We start from the raw sequence: 17990 nt of genomic DNA, 5'->3' as shown, positions 1-17990 counted from the left end.
AACACGCTAGCGTGACTCCGGATGCCTTTGTGCTGAATTGTTGAATGGTTTGCAAAGTCATCAAAAAGTTCTAGAGAGAAAAAAGGGACATAATTTAACCCTTTGGAGTGAACGTTTTGTAATCTAAACTTCAGTAGACAAGGGAATTCCATGTTGATAAATAGATGTTGAATTAAATATATTTCATGTTTCCCCCCTCATGATTGTCTCTCTATAAATGAGAGCAAATGCTTGTGGTTTACTCATTAAATAGAAATGACAACACCTTATGGTTTAGTAATAACTAAGATCTATCACTTGTAATATTCTCTATCTTGAGGAAACAGTTCCTGAAGGGTATTTCAAAGGGTTGTTTCAAAGTAAGAGCAAACTCAGTTGTATTTTACCAAAGATGTTTACGTATGCTCTCCACCTCCTGGTTTTAGCCACTCAACATGATACTTTAATGAGACCTTGGTGTCCAATTGGCTGTAATGCAATCAGGTAAACATATCGACCGCTTACTCTTCAGGCCAAATAAAAAATGTTAGAAATATCTGTTTTGCCCAAACTAGTCTTTCTCATTTTTGAGACTGAATCTGAAGTAGAAGGCCAAGAGAAAATGGCGCATTACCATAACGACTATAAGAAGGTGAGACCATTTTCTTTTTAGAGGGGGGAGGGGTAGATAGGCATATGAAAAGAATTCCTCTTTGATGCTTTTGAATCAGTTATTAAAGATGCTTTTGAATCAGTTATTAAAGATGCTTTTGAATCAGTTATTAAAGTTTACCTCACGCCTGGAAATCATTATGGCTCTGATCGTTCCTATACGCGTGGATCCAGATCAAAGCCACTTTAGAATTCACACCAAACTGGACCCTTGTGAATCAGATGAGTTCTGTGGTTAAATGGGAGTAGTTCAGGATTCTCAGGGTTTATAGGGAAGGGAGGGCTTGGGATTCTATTTATCCTAAAAAAGAATTTTGTGAGGGATGTTTAGACCACCCACTCATGTTTTTCCATGGTGTCTGTGAAAAATTCTAGGCTTCAACTCAAGCCTGCTAAATCAGAATCCTTCCAGTTAGGCGCAGGAGTCTACCTTTTTCACGAGGTTTTTGGTAATGCTGGAGTACCTTAACTCCGAGACTCGCTGCCCTGAGGCCAAGGCTCTGCTGTGTCTGGTAGATGCATAACCCACCAAACTGGTAAACCGAGGAACATTTTTCTGACCATTTCTCCATAGGTATTATTTTGTTTTATATATGTTTTTACTGCATTCAGAAAAAAAAAAAAAAGGCATCTCAGCAACTCCAACCTTTTCATCAATTTTTAAAAATTTTCATAGCCTGAAGTTTACTTTTCTAAGTTAAAATGAAATAAAATTAATTTTATTTATCCTGCACTACCTTTTGGCATTACAATGGTAATAGCTGAGTATGCCAGGCTTACGATTCAGTGATGCATTTAGAGAATAAAGAGAATATAAGCATCTTGTTTTCAGTTATGTAGGCTAAACATTTGTTGAATAAGATAGAAAATAATTTCTGCTTTCTCATTACATGCTTAGCCCATTGCCTGGAAGATAGAAAATGATCCACAAATATTAGCTAAGATGGTTTTTATTACAACCTGAGCCCTTTCTGTAATTGAGCTGGGGTACATCTGAATTAAGATGGTTTTTGCTAAATCTAATTTTATTTCAAGGTCTGGAAAAATGCTGGTAGGTTACTTACTTTCAAATGTTGCTTTCAGTAAGCTTTCTTATCTCTCATTGTTGCTGATGAGATCATGCCGATTTCAGTCAACAACCTTCCTTATGCAATCACTAGTGGTTGAACACTGTATTGGATGCTGTGGGGCTCCAGGGATTTCAACATCACCCTAAAGCCTAGATTCCAACGTGTCCCAGCTTTTACTAAAAATAGCAAAATAATGTTGTGGACAGAAACACAGTGAATTTGGTATATGGAGAAAATGTAAACTGGGCAGAATGTTTTTCACAATATTTCCTACCTTTTAAGCCCAAACAATACAATATTATAAATATACCATCTCTGCCTCACAGCATAATTACATCTAAAAAATAGTAGAAAATCCCTTTGTTGTAACTTGACCAAGTGTATTGAGCAAGAAAGAGTTCTTCACTTGTTGATGGGCTTCTTATTTTATGGTTAAAAGTTTACACTTATTCGTCCAGTAATTCTAGAAAATCTCAGTCTTGATCTCTTGGAATTCTGCATCTTCCACATTTGCTCTCTTATATATTTCTAGTACATTTTATATCTCTTTCATGTATTCTGTCTCCTGTGTATCTGCATTAATCTTTGCTTCTTTATTTAGATCTATCTTCCAGTTCTTTTGTTCTCTCTTTGGCACCATTAATCTATTACTTAATCTGTCCCTTCCAAATAATTAATCCACTTATCAATGCATTTCTAAAAGGTCTACTGGGTTCTTTTTCAAATTTACTTGGTCTTTTTCATGGTCCCTTGCTTCTTGTTCAAGAGAAGCTACATTCTTATCTCAAGAAGAAGATAAATTCATTCTTCTCTCTTATGTCTATAAAAATGTTAAGTATATATATTTTGGTACTTTGTGTCTGATAATTTTAATATCTGAAGACTTTGCAAGTCACACTTGGCTATCTGTTGTTTCTACATCTCTCTTTCTCTCATTGTGTACTTTTGATTTTAGACTATGAATTCATGCTCCTAGAAGCTTAATCTGTGAGAATTTTTTGAGACTGAGATAAAGTTAAGTTTTTCTAGACCTTGGTCTGTGCTGGCTTCATAAAAGTTTAGTCATCCTGCCTGGCTGCTGTAGGTCAGTGGTTGAATGTCCACCTATGAACCAGGAGGTCATGGTTCAATTCCTGGACATGCAGGAGGCAAGGTCCCTAGTAGGGGGTGTGAAGGAGGCAGCCAATCAATGATTCTCTCTCATCATTGATGTTTCTATCTCTCTTTCCCTCTCCCTTCCTCTCTGAAATCAATAAAAAATATATTTTTAAAAAGTTTAATCATCCTGTAAAGACTCCTGGCTTTATTTATTTATTTTCAATAGGCTTTTGAGGTCTGATTTACATATCATAAAGTTTATCTAAGTTCAACTTTTATTTTTGTTCAAATTTTAAAAGACTGCTGATGTATGGAGTAAAATCTAGAATCTGACAGACGGGGGGGAAAAAGTTGATGCACTTGTTGAGGGTGGAAGGGCAGGGGACTTGAATTATTTTGATAAGAAGGGATGAGACAAGCAAAAAGACTTGGATATTTATAAAATAAAGAATTGTTCCTTAGAAATGTGGTTGAAGGAGAACATAAGTGGAAGAGGGCCAGAAAAATTTTATTTGGTTAATTCTTTTTTTTTTTAAGTTTATTAATCCTCTCACGAAAAATCTGCACAACCATCACAGATAAAGTCACCGAAGAATCTTTACTCCTTCTATTGTTCAATCTCCAGCTCACTTTTTTGCCAGCACCAACATTGGCCTTAGCAGTCCCCCTGACTTTCTTCATCCTGTTCTTGCATTCCTTTCTCTGTTTTCTTGAGGTCTTCTTCTCATATAGGCCATGTCTTGCAAGTCTGTGTTTGGGTTTATTTTTCTTTGTATAATCCAAGGAATCATAAATCATGCCAAAGCCAGTTGTGTTGTCACCACCAAAGTGTGTTCTGAATCCAAACACAAAGATGACATCAGGTGTGGTCTTATACATTTTGGCTAGTTTTTCCAGAATTTCTGTCTTGGGTACTGTTGCCTTCCCAGGGTGAAGGACATCAATGACCATTTGCTTCCGCTGAAGTAGTCTGTTGGTCATGAACTTCCTGGTCCGGATGGTTACCGTGTCATTCATGATGAAGGCTGAGCTTCAAGCAGCCAGGGCGGAAACGCTATTTGGTTAGTTCTCACTCATTGTGCAGGTGCTTTTATGGGTGCCAATTCCCCCTGGAAGCCATCCTGAACTCTCTCCATCTGGCTTAGGTGTCCCTGCAATATAGACCCAGAGCTCACTGCATTTTTTCAATTAGAGTGATTATAAGAATGTGTTCTGATTACTTGATGACTTTTCTGGGTTACTTTAGAGAGTGGATGTCAGCAAACTCCTGTGAGCCAAATCTGGCCCACTGTCTGTTTCTATAAAGAAACTTTATTGAAACACAGTCATACCCATTCATGCATGTATTATGTAGCTACTCTATGCTACTATGGCAGAACTGAGCAGTTGCACCAGAGATCATAACAGCTTGCAAAGTCTAAAATACTAGCTTTCTGATTCTTTACCAAAAAAGTTTGTTCTAGTGTATACTCTCTATCAGGGTAGAACAGTGTCTGTCTTGTTTACTGTTGTTTCTAGAGAGCTTACTGTGGTGCTTGTCACATAGAAGAAGCTAAGTAAATACAGGTGAACGTAGGAATTGAATGGAAAAGGGTTTGGGGTTATGTGAGTTTAGAATGAATTAAAACTAATCAGAGAAATACATAAAAGTGGTTATGTAGGTAAAATCCCACTATAAAGAACTTCCTTGTAATGTGTCAGGAAGGCAGTGGGGATAGAGTGCAAATAATCAGGCACACCTGGGTTCCATGCCTGCCCTCGAGGCTCATTAGCCAAGTGGTTTTGACCAAATGAAAATAGTGAACACCAGCTTCCTTTTGTAAAGGTGGGATTCATCTGCACGTTCACAGAGCGCTATCAGGATCCGGTGAGATGCTGTGTGCACAGCCTCTGACACATAAACAGGAGCTCATTCAATGCTGGTTCCTTCCCACCTTGTTTCCTTTTCTTCCAAGATGCACCCGCTTCTTTGTCCTTATAGATGGACTAAAACCAATCCATTGGCAACATGGTTCTAATGACCACACGTAAGTCTACATCAGCCTTTATCTAGTCAATGTTTAATTCAAACATAGTGCCCTGTGGTTAAAGGCATGAAGCTGAGTTTTCATCCTGCCCCAAAGGGCAATCACCCTTCGACTCACTCCTTCCTTCACAGCCTAAACATTCTTGCAATAAATACAGAATCCATCTGAGCTTCTTTAATTACTTTCCCTGTAATTAAAAAAAAAATGACTGAAGTGCTAGAAAAAGTGATGTTTTGGATGGAGGGGGCATCTCTCAGTGTTGGGTAAGTTCTGCCTAGCATAGTGTAAGTAAAATAAAACTTGACAGTCTCAGCAAGATTTTTTTTCTATACCTGTCTGCCTATCAGCTGTGTGACTTTGGGCAGCTCACTTGACATCTCTGAGCTAGTTTATTTTTATTTATATTTTTAAAAATATATTTTTATTAATTTCAGAGAGGCAGGGAGAGGGAGAGAGAGTTAGAAACATCAATGATGACAGAGACTCATTGATCAGCTGCCTCCTGCATGGCCCCAACTGGGGATCAAGCCTGCAACCCAGGCATATGCCTTTGACCAGAATCAAACCTGGAACCCTTCAGTCTGCAGGCTAATGCTCTATCCACTGAGCCAAACCGGCAAGGGTGAGTAAGTTTATTTTTAAAACTAGAGGCCCAGTGCACGAATTCGTGCACCAGTGGGATGCCTCGGCCTGGCCTGCAGGATTGGGCCAAAACTGGCTGTCCAACATCCCCTGAGGGGTCCCAGATTGCGAGAGGGTGTAGGCCTGGCTGAGGGACCCCACTGGTGCATGATCAGGGCCAGGGAGAGATGTGGGAGGTTGGCCAGCTGGGGAAGGACCACAGGAGGGCTCCAGGGTGTGTCTGGCCCATCTTGCTCAGTCCCTATTGGCCAGACCCCAGCAGCAAGCCAACCTATCGGTCAGAGCATCTGCCCCCTCATGGTCAGTGCATGTCATAGCAAACAGTTGAGCGACTTTAGTATATCATTAGCATACTAGAGGCCTGGTGCATGAAATTTGTGCATGGGGGGGGGGTGTCCCTCAGCCCAGTCTGCACCCTCTTCAATCTGGGACCCCTTGAGGGATGTCCAACCGCCGTTTAGGCCTAATCTCACCTGGTCACATCCAACTGCCCTCTCCTGCAGGCCTGGTCCCCCCCAAACTGTCCTCCCCTGCAGGCCTAATCACTCCTAACTTCCCTCCCCTGTTGGCCTGGTCCCCCCCAAATGCCCTCCCCTGCAGGCCTGGGTCCCCCCCCAACTGCCCTCCTCTGCTGGCCTGGTCACCCCTAACTGCCCTCCCCTGCAGGCCATCTTGTGGTGGCCATCTTGTGTCCAGATGGGGGCAGCCATCTTTGACCACATGGGGGTGACCATCTTGTGTGTTGGAGCGATGGTCAATTTGCATATTACTCTTTTATTAGATAGGAGGATTACACTTTGATTGGTTGAATGGACGACCAGATGACCAGACACTTAGCATATTAGGCTTTTATTGTATAGGATAGGGAGTCTGTCCACCAAATTGCAAGGTTTTTGTGAGGAATTGATAAGATACCATAGGTCTCATTGGGTGGAAAATTTAAAAATGATGCAGAAATATAGGTTTCTGCAATAGCATGGCCATCCCCTTTCCTGTTGGGATCAGAATGCTTTTTTTCTGTTCCTAATGAGTGGAGGGACTTGACAGCAAGGGATGTAGAGACTCTGAGGTAGTGGGTAAGGGCATGTCATCTGGAGCCAGATGGGCTGGGTTCTCCTCCTGTTCTGTCACCTAGTAACTGTCTGACCTTGGCAGATTATCCAATCCTAGTGTCTTCCTTTGTCAAACTTGGATAATGTAACTACTTTACAGGTGTGTTTTTTTAAGAATTAAAGGAAGTAATATATGCAAAGTTCCTGATGCACATCAAACCCTCACTAAATGGTTGCTAGTATTATTTTTATTTTTAAGACTTATACATTAATAAAGAAATACCTTCTTTGTTATTGTTAAAAATATCAATTTTCCCATTGATTTTTAGAGAGAGTGGAAAGGCAGGGGAGAGACAGAGAGAAACGTTGATGTGAGAGAGACACATCAATTGGTTGCCTCCTGCATATGCCCCAACCAGGGCTGGGGTTCAAGCCTGCAACCAAGGTACGTGCCCTGGACCGGAATTGAACCCACAACCCTTCAGTCTGCAGGCCAACTCTCTATCCACTGAGCCAAACCAGCTAGGGTGAGATATCTTTTAGTGTATGCATTTCAGTAAAATTTTCTTAACTGCCTTTTTGGAGGTCTTCATCAATTCTTTGTTTGTGGGGTATATTGCCCCCAATCTAGAGACACCTCAGGGCCCTGTTCCAGTTCCCTCCCTTAAGGCTGCTGGAGCCCTGGAGAGGCTGGCAAGAAAATGAGCATTTCCCCTGACATTTAGTGATGACTCTCTCTTCTTTTGTAGCAGGCAGAAGTATGGAAATAATGGAGCACCTGTAAATGGAGTCTTCATTAAGTAGCAGGTCACCCTTTCTCCCTACCATATTAAGTGTATAAATTGTACTGTTCCTGGAAACATCTGCTTGACAAATCCCTCTAGGGTCACCCTTTGCACATAACTCAGGGCACACCCCCGCCCCACCTTGATGGCAAAAATAAACTACTCTACAGCCTAAAGCCCCATAACATTTTCCACTAGATATCAATATTTTCCCATATGACATTTAGTAGATCCTAGGCAACTAAAAAAAAAATACCAGCTGCCTCTGGGGTTGTTATATTCACCATTATTGTTCTTCTCATTCCATATTGTTAGAATTAACCTAAGTGATATTAATATTGTTCATTGGAGTGCTCCTTTCTCTTATGTTAGTTCAGGATTTTCTTCTGAAGTCCTTTTGTTCACAAATGTGCAAGAAAATAGCCAGGCAAGGGGGCAAACCTGGACAGAGAACTGGAAGAAGAACTTCATCACATTCCAGAGGCTGTCTCCATGCATGGTTCTTCCAGTTATCACAGCACAACTACAGCTGAATCGATATTCATACTTGGGTGATGGGTCCTAAATAGCTAGCCCTTTTGTATTCCTCTCTGTTATGGAGGGTAGAGATACTGCTTTTGAAAGAAAATTCCAGTTATTTTAAAATTTAAATTTGTAAAAGTTTTACCTTACCTTTCCTAATATTTTTCTGCCTCAAATCCATCCATGGGGCCCTGTAGAGGTTCACAGACTCCAGGCTAAGACCCCTGAGATCTGTAGTGACAGCCTCCTTCACTTTCAATATGACCTGGGGGTGAGAGAACACTCACTATCTCATTACAGAAGCGAAACTTCATATGATTTACTTAAAATCTCTGAGAGTTTCCTCCAACATTACTTGCAGGCAAATAATGAGTCTCCATCCTTTTTGTATTTCAAAAGATGTCTAAGAAAAGGGGATTTTTCTCAGGTTAGAGCCAGGAAAAGATTTACTCCTGCTGATATTTTGTCCAGAGTGTTTCTCTAGGAAAGTGAGTCCTTTTGTAACCATGTCCTCAAGCCACACGGCCCGGGGCAGGAGGTCCTAGCAGAAGTATGAGGGCTGACTCAGGCCTCACCACAGCAGCAGTCTTTAATGTTCGCCTGTTTCTGGGTTGGTGTACAGTCTGGGTATTTATTGTGAACAGTAACCATGAGACCCTTTGATGCAAAATTTGAAATAGAATTATTTATCAATGATAACTATAGCTAACATTTATTGAACACTTACTATTTGCCAGACACTTTTCTAAGTACTTGATGTTTTTTCTTATGTAATCCTCACAGCAATCGTAAGAAATATGCACTACGATTATTCCCATTTTATAGATGGAGAAATGTGCCTCCATTCACAGAGCTACTAGGTAGCAGGACAAAGATCTATACCCAGCCTGCCTGACTCCAGAGCCCAGAGCCCACGCTCTCAGCCCCTGCCCACGCGCCAGATGAGAGCGACCTTTGCATTTTACTGTGCAGCGGTCTCGGATGTGGATCTCTGCACCATAATGGGCATGATGCACAGTAGGTTCTGGCACTTACTTCTGATTTCTCTGACTGTGGAAGTGAGGAAGCCTTATTGAAAGGAACAAGGTCAGCTGTGGTCCAGGCTATTACCTGTGTTGTCAGGTCCTGCTGAGAGACCCTTGGGTGTTCCACATGATTCCTGTTCCATTCCGTTCCAGCCTCAGAGGGTTGTGTCCTTTTTATTCGGACTCATTGCTCAGCAAGCTTGATTACTCAAGCCTTGCTCGGGTGCCGAGGCCTAGTCGGGAGCTCGCTAAGGAGCACCGACCTCTCTCATGTGTGACATGCATGAAGTCCGGGATGGCTGCGCTGTGCTGGAGCGTTGACTCTTGTTAGCAATGTGAACACTTTGTGCTGCATCGCTGACTGTCTACACTCAGATCTGCCCTTCCTAGGCCTTTGTTCTCTGGCCAGCTGTGCCTGTGATCTCCAGGCTGTGGTGATCAGAGGAAAGAAGGGGCCTTCCCCACCTTCCCAGGAAGAGGAACTTCCTGATTGAGCTAAAGCAGCTCTTCCTGATTGAAATCTTTGGGATATTTTCATGAACTATTTTGTGTCACCACACAGGGGTGGAGGTGGTGGTGCACCATTCATTCATTCAAGACACATTTATTAAGCACTTCATTAAATACCTCTTCATGTTCCAGGCACTGTGCGGAGCACTGGGGTTGCCATAACAACTAAGATAAAAATGGTTCCTGCTTCCATAATTTACCATTCCTGAAGAAATTAGACACAAAACGAGGCAATTGCAATACAGTTTGACAAAGGCTCCGGTAGGAAATAACTATCTTGAGTGCGCCCAGAAGGGCACCTACTCCAGACCTGAGGGGCCGGGGCCCATTCCCGGGAGAAGTGACATCTGAGAATGACGGACGCCTAGAAGAAGTTAGGCAGGTGAAGAGGTTGGGCGTTGGGCAGTGAGGAAGAGAAAGAGTGTTCAAGAAAGAAAGAATAGCAAATTCAAAGGTCTACAGGCAGAAAAGCATGCGGAGCCGAGGCAACCACAGCCAGGACAGCGAAGCAGCTCCAAATAGTGTGGCGAGATATGAAGCTGGAGAGATGAGCAGGCTGGGGCTAGGAAGAGTGGCTGTCATTTAATCTTCATATATACCACTTAGGGACCACTTGCTTTCACAGACTAACCTGCTGTGCCTTGAGTATTTTGTGGCAGAGGATGGAACTGAGGAATAACATTTGTTGAGTCTTACTGTGCGCTGGGGACAATGGATAATTTCAGAGACTTTGGTTCTGGATCCCAGCCCGTATCATCCAAGGGTCCCAAGCCAGCCAAGTGCCTCCCTCCCCCAGGTAGAACCTCTTGTTGCTCCAGGCACATCAGAGCCTTTCTCGGCTGCTACCGGTAGCTCTCTCCACTCCAAAAACTGGACCTTCTCACGGTCCCCTTGGCTCTCTCTGCTGCTGCTGTGCCCACAGCCAGGCCTGATGTGACCACTATTATTAGGGCTGACCTCTCTGCATCGCTAGGTACTAGGAACTGAACCAGGTCTTTCACACTCACCAGCAACCCTACAAGAAGGAGTGTCTATCTTCATTGGTACAAATGGGAAAGCTGGAGGCCCAGCGACATCAAATTATTTGTCACAAGCTGCAAAGCTATAAGTAGGAAGGCAGCATTTGGGCCTGCTCTGATTCCAAAGCCATTATAACCCTACAACATGGCCCTTTCCCTGCCACTATTATAGTTCTTATTAGGATTCCTTAAGTCTGCTCCTGTTTTCTTATTGATCCTTTTTTTGAAGGATAAGTCTCCCAACGATTGGGTCAGAGGCTTTTGAGGGGTCTCTCCAAGAGTTGTCCCTTAAATGTGTCCTTCCCACAGAGAAAGGATTGAATTCAGACACCACGCATTTTTTAGGGTTTATCTCCAAGACTTAAGACAGCCTCTCATCTCATTGTGATTCAGAGCATTACAGTAATTTCTGATGTTGGCTAGAATTTTAATCCCAGGGCATCTGGTGATTTCCCCCCCAAACATTTGTAGGTAGCCCTGGGGGTATCTCAGCATATCATCCATGTGCGATGAGCAGGCCAGTGTCCTTCCTTGTGCCCTTCCCCACATTCTCACTGAATGTTGTTTTTGATTTACTTTTGTCCCCTTCTTTCATGACAATTTTAATGTTCAATTTCAATGCTGAAAAAAAAAAAGGTTTTCTGTTCCTCTGCCCCCCCCCCCCCCCCGCTGCCTCTCCTCTCAAACACCAATAAAGCCCAGGGACAAGGCCTGTGGAACCCCGCAGTGGAGACGGACGTATTAGCTAGCGAGGGCTCCAGCTTCAGACAAGAGTACTAATGACTCAATCACGAAGCTCTTATTAAGTGTCTCTTTGCTGAAGCAGAGCTTTCCCTGCGTCAGATGGCCCTGGCTCTGCACTCCTGAAGGTAATCTGGACTCTGTCACTAATTACGCTGCTTCCTGGCAGCAGGTAGAAGAATCAATTTTCAAATTGTTTTTATTGATCACAGGACATTTTCTCCAGGATATCACTCTCTATACAAAAGGGAATAAAATTATTTCCAGTTAACATAGTCAAAGCATTTTATACAAGAAAGGCTGTTTATGTAGTGGTTAGGAGTACACAATGTAAAGTCAACAGACCTGCGTGTGAGTGCTTGGCTCTCTCCTTTACTGGCTATGTGTGGTAGGGCAAGTTGCTTAAACTCTTTGAACCTCAGTTTCTCCCTCTGTAAAATGGGAATAATATTAGTTCTCAGAGCTGTCATAAGGATTACCTTAGCAGGGATTAAGTAAAACAGAGTAGTTTAGCCCATGAAGTACAGTTATTATTATTATTCATTATTATCAAGAAAGCCATCTACCTGTGTGCAGGTCAATCTGCAGTTTCATCGGTTACTTGTGATTCTCCTTTCTCCATACAAGTTCTCATTCTTCTTCAAAAGTAAGACATGACCTTGCTTTCAAGAATACTCTGATTCTCGCCGTTTACAGTTATGGTAATTCCTCACTTAACATTGATGGGTTCTTGGAACTACAGTGAAATAACATTATTATGTAACCAGTTTTAGCATAGGTTAATTGATATAAATGAGTTAGCCAAAACCGGTTTGGCTCAGTGGATAGAGCATTGGCCTGCGGACTGAAAGGTCCCAGGTTCGATTCCGGTCAAGGGCATGTACCTTGGTTGCGGGCACATCTCCAGTGGGGGGTGTGCAGGAGGCAGCTGATCGATGTTTCTCTCTCATCGATGTTTCTAACTATCCCTCTCCCTTCCTCTCTGTAAAAAAATCAATAAAATATATTTTTTTTAAAAAAGAGTTAAGTTAGTATGGCATCTGATCAATTATAACAGAATGAGAACCTCCTGTATATAATACAATTAAGGCTTAAAGAAGTTGCAATTGACCTTTTGCTTTCACTTAGTCTTTATCAACGACTATGTTTTCATTGCAGAATGATGAGGTGGAGTTTGTCCGGACTGGCTACGGAAAGGATATGGTAAAAGTTCTCCGTATTCAGCGAGATGGAAAATTTCACAGCATTAAAGAGGTGGCAACTTCAGTGCAACTTACTCTGAGCTCCAAAAAAGATTATCTACATGGAGATAATTCAGATATCATCCCTACAGACACCATCAAGAACACAGTTCACGTCTTGGCAAAGTTCAAAGGAGTATGTGTTATTATTCTTAGATGCTGCCAATCGTGATGCAGGATTCACTATTCTATAACATTATGATATTGCTTGCTTATTTCAAGTTTCCTTTGCTTTTAAACCTTATTTTCACTTTTAAGCCATTAAAAAAAGTTTTCTTTTCCATTCTAAGTTCCCAGTCTTACAGAAAAGTTTGGTTGTTTTTTGTTTGTTTTTAATTCACCTTTGACAAATCAAGGTCCTGAGAGTGTTTCAGATTATAAATTTACACATTTTTGTCATGCATTTCTTTGAGTCTAATTATTTATTTTTTCCTCTCAAAATTTATAGAAGAAAATACCATTCCTCTTCTTGTTGTTGTTATAGAAGAAAATCTTAAGTACAAGATACAATTTGAAATATATTTGTCCAACTTTTAATGCTTTCCTAGTCTTCCTAACTCCATGACCATTTAGTATCCATGTATGGTGGCAATTATACTCTTCCAAAGGGCATTGGAACTGATAGAGTCTGATATTTTAGCACTTTCACCTCAAGTTTCTTTAAGTGTGAGTGAAGCTGTGCTGGCCCACCAGCAGATTTCTGGACAATTCAAGAAAAAAAATTTTATTTGCTAAGAAGCCTAAAAAGACAAGAAATGTAGATAGGAAAGCTTCTTTTCTCATGCTTTTTTTGCATGAAATCCACATCCATGAAATGAACAAATTTAACTGAAATACAAATTCTGCAAGGCATATCTCCACTCTGAACCTTTCTCTTGCTAATCAGAATGGCCCAGCAAGCACAGACATGGCTATGGACAAAGGCATTGCTCTCTTAAAAACATAAATTGAAAACAGGTTTTTGTACTGCACCAAAAAAAAAGAGCCGGGTAGCACAGATTCTTACATTTTCTGTACTGTGTGAGAGGTGAAGAGAAGTGAAGGAATGAATCTGGATGTTTAAACACTAAATTAATTCATGTTTGATAAAATGATCGTATAATTTTTTATCCAAACCAGAACACATTTTTTCCTATTTTTTAAATTGAGGTATAATGGACATACCGCATTACCTTAGTTTTAGGTGTATACCATAATGATTTGATATTTGTATTTATTGCAAAATGTTCACCACAATAAGTCTAGTTAATATCCATCACCATGCATAGTTACAGAATTTTTTTCTTGTGATAACTTTTAAGATTTCCTCTCTTAGCCACTTTCAAATATGCAGTATAGTCTTATTAACTGTACTCTCCATGCTGCACATTACATCCCCAGGACTTATTTATTTTACAACTGGAAGTTTGTACCTTTCGACTCCTTTTATTCATTTTACTCCTCACTCCTGGCCCCTCACCTCTGGCAACCACCAATCTGTTCTCTGTATCTATTGGCTTGGTTTTATTAGTTTGTTTTTTAGATTCTACATATAAGGGAGATCATACAGCATTTTTCTTTCTCTGTTTGACTTATTTCACTTAGCATAATGTCGTCAAGTTCCATCCATGTTTTTGCAAATGGCAAAATTTCATTCTTTTAATGGCTGAATAATATTCCATTATATATATATCACATTTTCTTTATCCATTCATCCATTGATTGACACTTAGGTTAGTTCCATATTTTGGCTACTGTAATAATGCTGCAATTAACATGAGGGTGTATGTATCTTTTCATTTAGTCCTTTCATTTTCCAAACCAGGACACTTTTGAGAGTGGAATGGAATGCTATTAATAATTATTCGAGGACAACAGGTAGAAAATGTCTCAAAAATGTCAGAATTATATTGGAGAAACCTGTATAAGTTGTCCACTTTAATTATAGGAAAGCCCTAAGTAATCTGTAGGTTATGATAACACCATCAAACATTGCCTGGAGATTAATATGAAGAATTTGTGGGAAAGTGGGGAGCTGCTTTATGGGGGTGAAGAGCTGAGGATGGTTAATAGGAAGCCTGTTTGCAAGGCAAAGAAAGCTGAAGCGACCCTTCATTAACATTTTTCCTCCGAAAACTGGGAGGCCTATTTGCCAGCCTCATAAAGAGACCAGAGTGTTTTGGAGTATAATGTAGTACTGTACCTGGTGCAGGTGATGGCAAGCTCACTGCGAGAAGCATCTGAATAAGTTACTTTTGCTCATCTACTAATTGACACATGTCCTACAAAGCAGGTTTCTTTAAAAAAAAAATGATAGTCTCACTTGGTGATGGTGATTTATTAATTACACTTAGGAGCCCTTGTGAAAAATTGGAATAACAACTAAGTCAGCTCTCAAGATTCTTTCTAATTCTACATTTCTCTGTCTCTAGATAGCACTTGATTCGAAAGGGAGATCCATAGATATTAAAAATTATTTTTAAGTGGGACAAGTATTTCTGATCACTAGCATTTTGTTTCTTTATTTAAAATTTTTAAAATCTTTATTGTTGAGATTATTACACTTATCCCTCTTTTTTCCCCTATTGCTCCACTCTACCCGGGTCCCACTCCACCCCAGGCCTTTGCCACCCTATTGCCTGTGTTCATAGGTAATGCATATCTATATATACTAGAGGCCCAGTGCACGAAATTCGTGCACGGAAGGGGGTTGTCCCTCAGCCCAGCCTGTACCCTCTCCAATCTGGGACCCCTCAAGGGATGTCCGACTGCCCGTTTAGGCCCGATCTCAGGGATCGGGCCTAAACGGGCAGTCGGACATCCCTCTCACAATCCAGGACTGCTGGCTCCCAACTGCTTGCCTGCCTGCCTTCCTGATTGCCCCTAACCACTTCTGCCTGCCAGCCTGATCACCCCCTAACCACTCTGCTGCCAGCCTGTTTGCCCCCAACTTCCCTCCTCTGCCGGCCTGGTTACCCCTAACTGCCCTCTCCTGCAGGGTTGATCACCTCCAACTGCCCTCCCTTGCAGGCCTGGTCCTTCCCAACTGCCCTCTCCTGCTGGCCATCTTGTGGTGGACATCTTGTGTCCACATGGGGGCAGCTATATTGTGTGTTGCAGTGATGATCAATCTGCATAGTACTCTTTTATTAGATAGGATAGAGGCCTGGTACAAGGGTGGGGGCCAGCTGGTTTGCCCTGAAGGGTGTCCCGGATCAGGGTGGGGTTCCCTTGGGGCGTGGGGCGGCCTGAGCGAGGGGCCTGTGGTGGTTTGCAGGCCAGCCACGCCCCCTGGCAACGCAAGCGGAGGCCCTGGTATCTGGAATTTATTTTCCTTCTACAATTGAAACTTTGTAGCCTGGAGCAGAGCCAAGCCTGGGGCTCCCTCCGAGGCTGAATCCATTTGTGTTGGGGTTATAATTGAAACTTTGTTGCCTTAAGCGGGTGGGCCCGGCCAGGGTGTGCAGAAAGCTTTGCTTCCCCTGTTGCCGGCGGCAACCCTGGCCTGCTCTCTCAAGCTCCATTCTTTCGCCATTTGTTTGAATTTGTTTACCTTCTACAATTGAAACTTTGTAGCTTGAGTGGAGGCTTAGGCCTGCAACGGCTGGCAGAAAGCTTGGCTTCCTCTGTTACCTAGGAAACCTTGCTCTCTGTGGCTGTAGCCATCTTGGTTTGGGTTAATTTGCATAGTTGCTCTGATTGGGTGGTGGGCGTGGCTGGTGAGCGTGGCTTGTGGGTGTGTCAGAGGTATGGTCAATTTGCATATTTGTCTATTATTAGATAGGATAAGGCTAAGTGACCGTCCAACCCTCTGATCATCTGACCAGCTGGTAGGTATGACACACACTGACCATCGGGGGCAGATGCTCAATGCAGGAGCTGCCAAGCTGCAGTGACTTGGCAATGGCAGTTCTTGGGTGATGCACCCCAGAGAGGAGGGAGCCCAATTCCTCACAGTGCCGTGCGATTCCACCTTTGCCGTGGGTTATGTTGTTGCTGGGGCACTGTCGGCCCCGAATCTAGTTTACTGCGGAGCTGCAGAGACTGCAGATGCCCTTCGAGCTGTGGCACCACGCAGGTGCAGTCAGTCTGGGAGGGACCACGGGGTTGGCTCCAGGGTGTGTCCGGCCCATCTTGCCCAGTCCTGCCCCGTCAGCCACCTTCTAATTAATTTCCTTTCAATGTGCACAAATTTGTGTACTGGGCCACTAGTATACACATAAGATCTTTGTTTAATTTCTTCCTGCTCACCATCCTCCCTTCCTTCTGAGAATAATCAGTCTGTTCCATTTCTATGCCTCTGATTCAATTTTATTCACCAGTCTATTCTGTTCATTAGATTTTGCATTTGTTCATTCTGATTTTTAGATTCAATTGTTGATAGATATGTATTTGTTTTTCACATTTTTTATCTTTATCTTTTTCTTCTTCTTCCTCTTCTTAAAGAATACCCTTCAGCATTTCATATAATACTGGTTTGGTGGTAATGAAGTCCTTTAGTTTTTTTTTTTGTCTGTGAAGCTCTTTATCTGACCTTCAATTCTAAATGACAGCTTTGCTGGGTAGAGTAATCTTGGTTGTAGGTCCTTGATATTCATCACTTTGACTATTTCTTACCACTTCCTTCTGGCCTGCATAGTTTCTGTTGAGAAATCAGCTGACAGTCATATGGGCACTCCCTTGTTGGTAACTAACTGCTTTTCTCTTGCTGCTATTAAGATTTTCTCTTTGTCTTTAGCCCCTGGCATTTTAATTATGATGTGTCTTGGTGTGGTCCTCTTTGGGTTCCTTTTGTTTGGGACTCGCTGTGCTTCCTGGACTTATAAGTCTATTTCTTTCTCCAGGTAGGGGAAGTTTTCTGTCATTATTTCTTCAAATACGTTTTCAATATATTGCTCTCTCTCTTCTTCTGGCACCCCCATAATGTGGATGTTGGTATGCTTGAAGTTGTCCCAGAGGCTCCTTACACTATCTTCATATTTTTGGATTCTTTTTTCTTTTTGCTTTTCTGGTTGGGTGTTTTTTGCTTCCTCATATTTCAAATCATTGATTTGATTCTCTGGATTCTCTAGTCCAGTGGTCGGCAAACCACAGCTCATGAGCCACATGTGGCTCTTTGGCCCCTTGAGTGTGGCTCTTCCACAAAATACCATGCGCGGGCACACATGTACAGTGCAATTGAAACTTAGTGGCCCATGCGCAGAAGTCGGTTTTTGGCCTGGGCAAGTCTATTTTGAAGAAGTGGCGTTAGAACACTCAAGGGGCCAAAGAGCTGCATGTGGCTTGTGAGCCGCGGTTTGCTGACCACTGCTCTAGTCTACTGTTGAATCCTTGTATATTATTCTTTATTTCAGTTAGTGTATGATTAATTTCTGACTTGTCCTTTTCCATTTTTTTGGCATTCTCACTAAGACCCTTAAAAGTCTCACTAAGTCCCTTGGAGGTTTCTACAAGATTCTTGAGTAACCTTATAACTGTGATTTTGAACTCTATATCCAGTAGTTTGATTTCCTCCATTTCTTTCCTTTGTGACATGTTTCTTTGTCTCTGCATTTTTGCTGCTTTCCTGTGTTTGTTTCTATGTATTGGGTAGGGCTGCTATGTCTCCTTGAGTTGATAGAGTGTCCT

The 17990-nt window shown here is 42.0% G+C and overlaps 2 protein-coding genes across 2 annotated transcripts in view; one reads left to right on the top strand and one right to left on the bottom strand.

The window, feature by feature from the left end:
- The first annotated feature begins 523 nt into the window (after nucleotides 1-523).
- The window catches only part of LOC103284273 (uricase), a 33245-nt gene continuing 15778 nt past the window's right edge, over nucleotides 524-17990 (top strand). Inside the window, exons 1-2 of the mRNA XM_008139545.3 lie at nucleotides 524-631; nucleotides 12301-12519. Coding sequence (XP_008137767.3) covers nucleotides 524-631; nucleotides 12301-12519 — 327 coding nt within the window. The remainder of the gene's footprint in view (nucleotides 632-12300; nucleotides 12520-17990) is intronic.
- Nucleotides 3321-3859, bottom strand: LOC103284274 (40S ribosomal protein S24-like). Its single transcript, XM_054720748.1, has one exon. It carries the CDS (start codon nucleotides 3834-3836, stop codon nucleotides 3336-3338), a length of 501 nt encoding a protein of 166 aa, XP_054576723.1. The 5' UTR covers nucleotides 3837-3859; the 3' UTR covers nucleotides 3321-3335.

The sequence above is a fragment of the Eptesicus fuscus genome, chromosome 9, assembly GCF_027574615.1.
Source record: "Eptesicus fuscus isolate TK198812 chromosome 9, DD_ASM_mEF_20220401, whole genome shotgun sequence".
NCBI classification, from domain to species: Eukaryota; Metazoa; Chordata; class Mammalia; order Chiroptera; family Vespertilionidae; genus Eptesicus; species Eptesicus fuscus.
The sequence above is the reverse complement of the archived record's forward strand: the minus strand, read 5'-3'. Positions and strand labels throughout refer to the sequence as shown.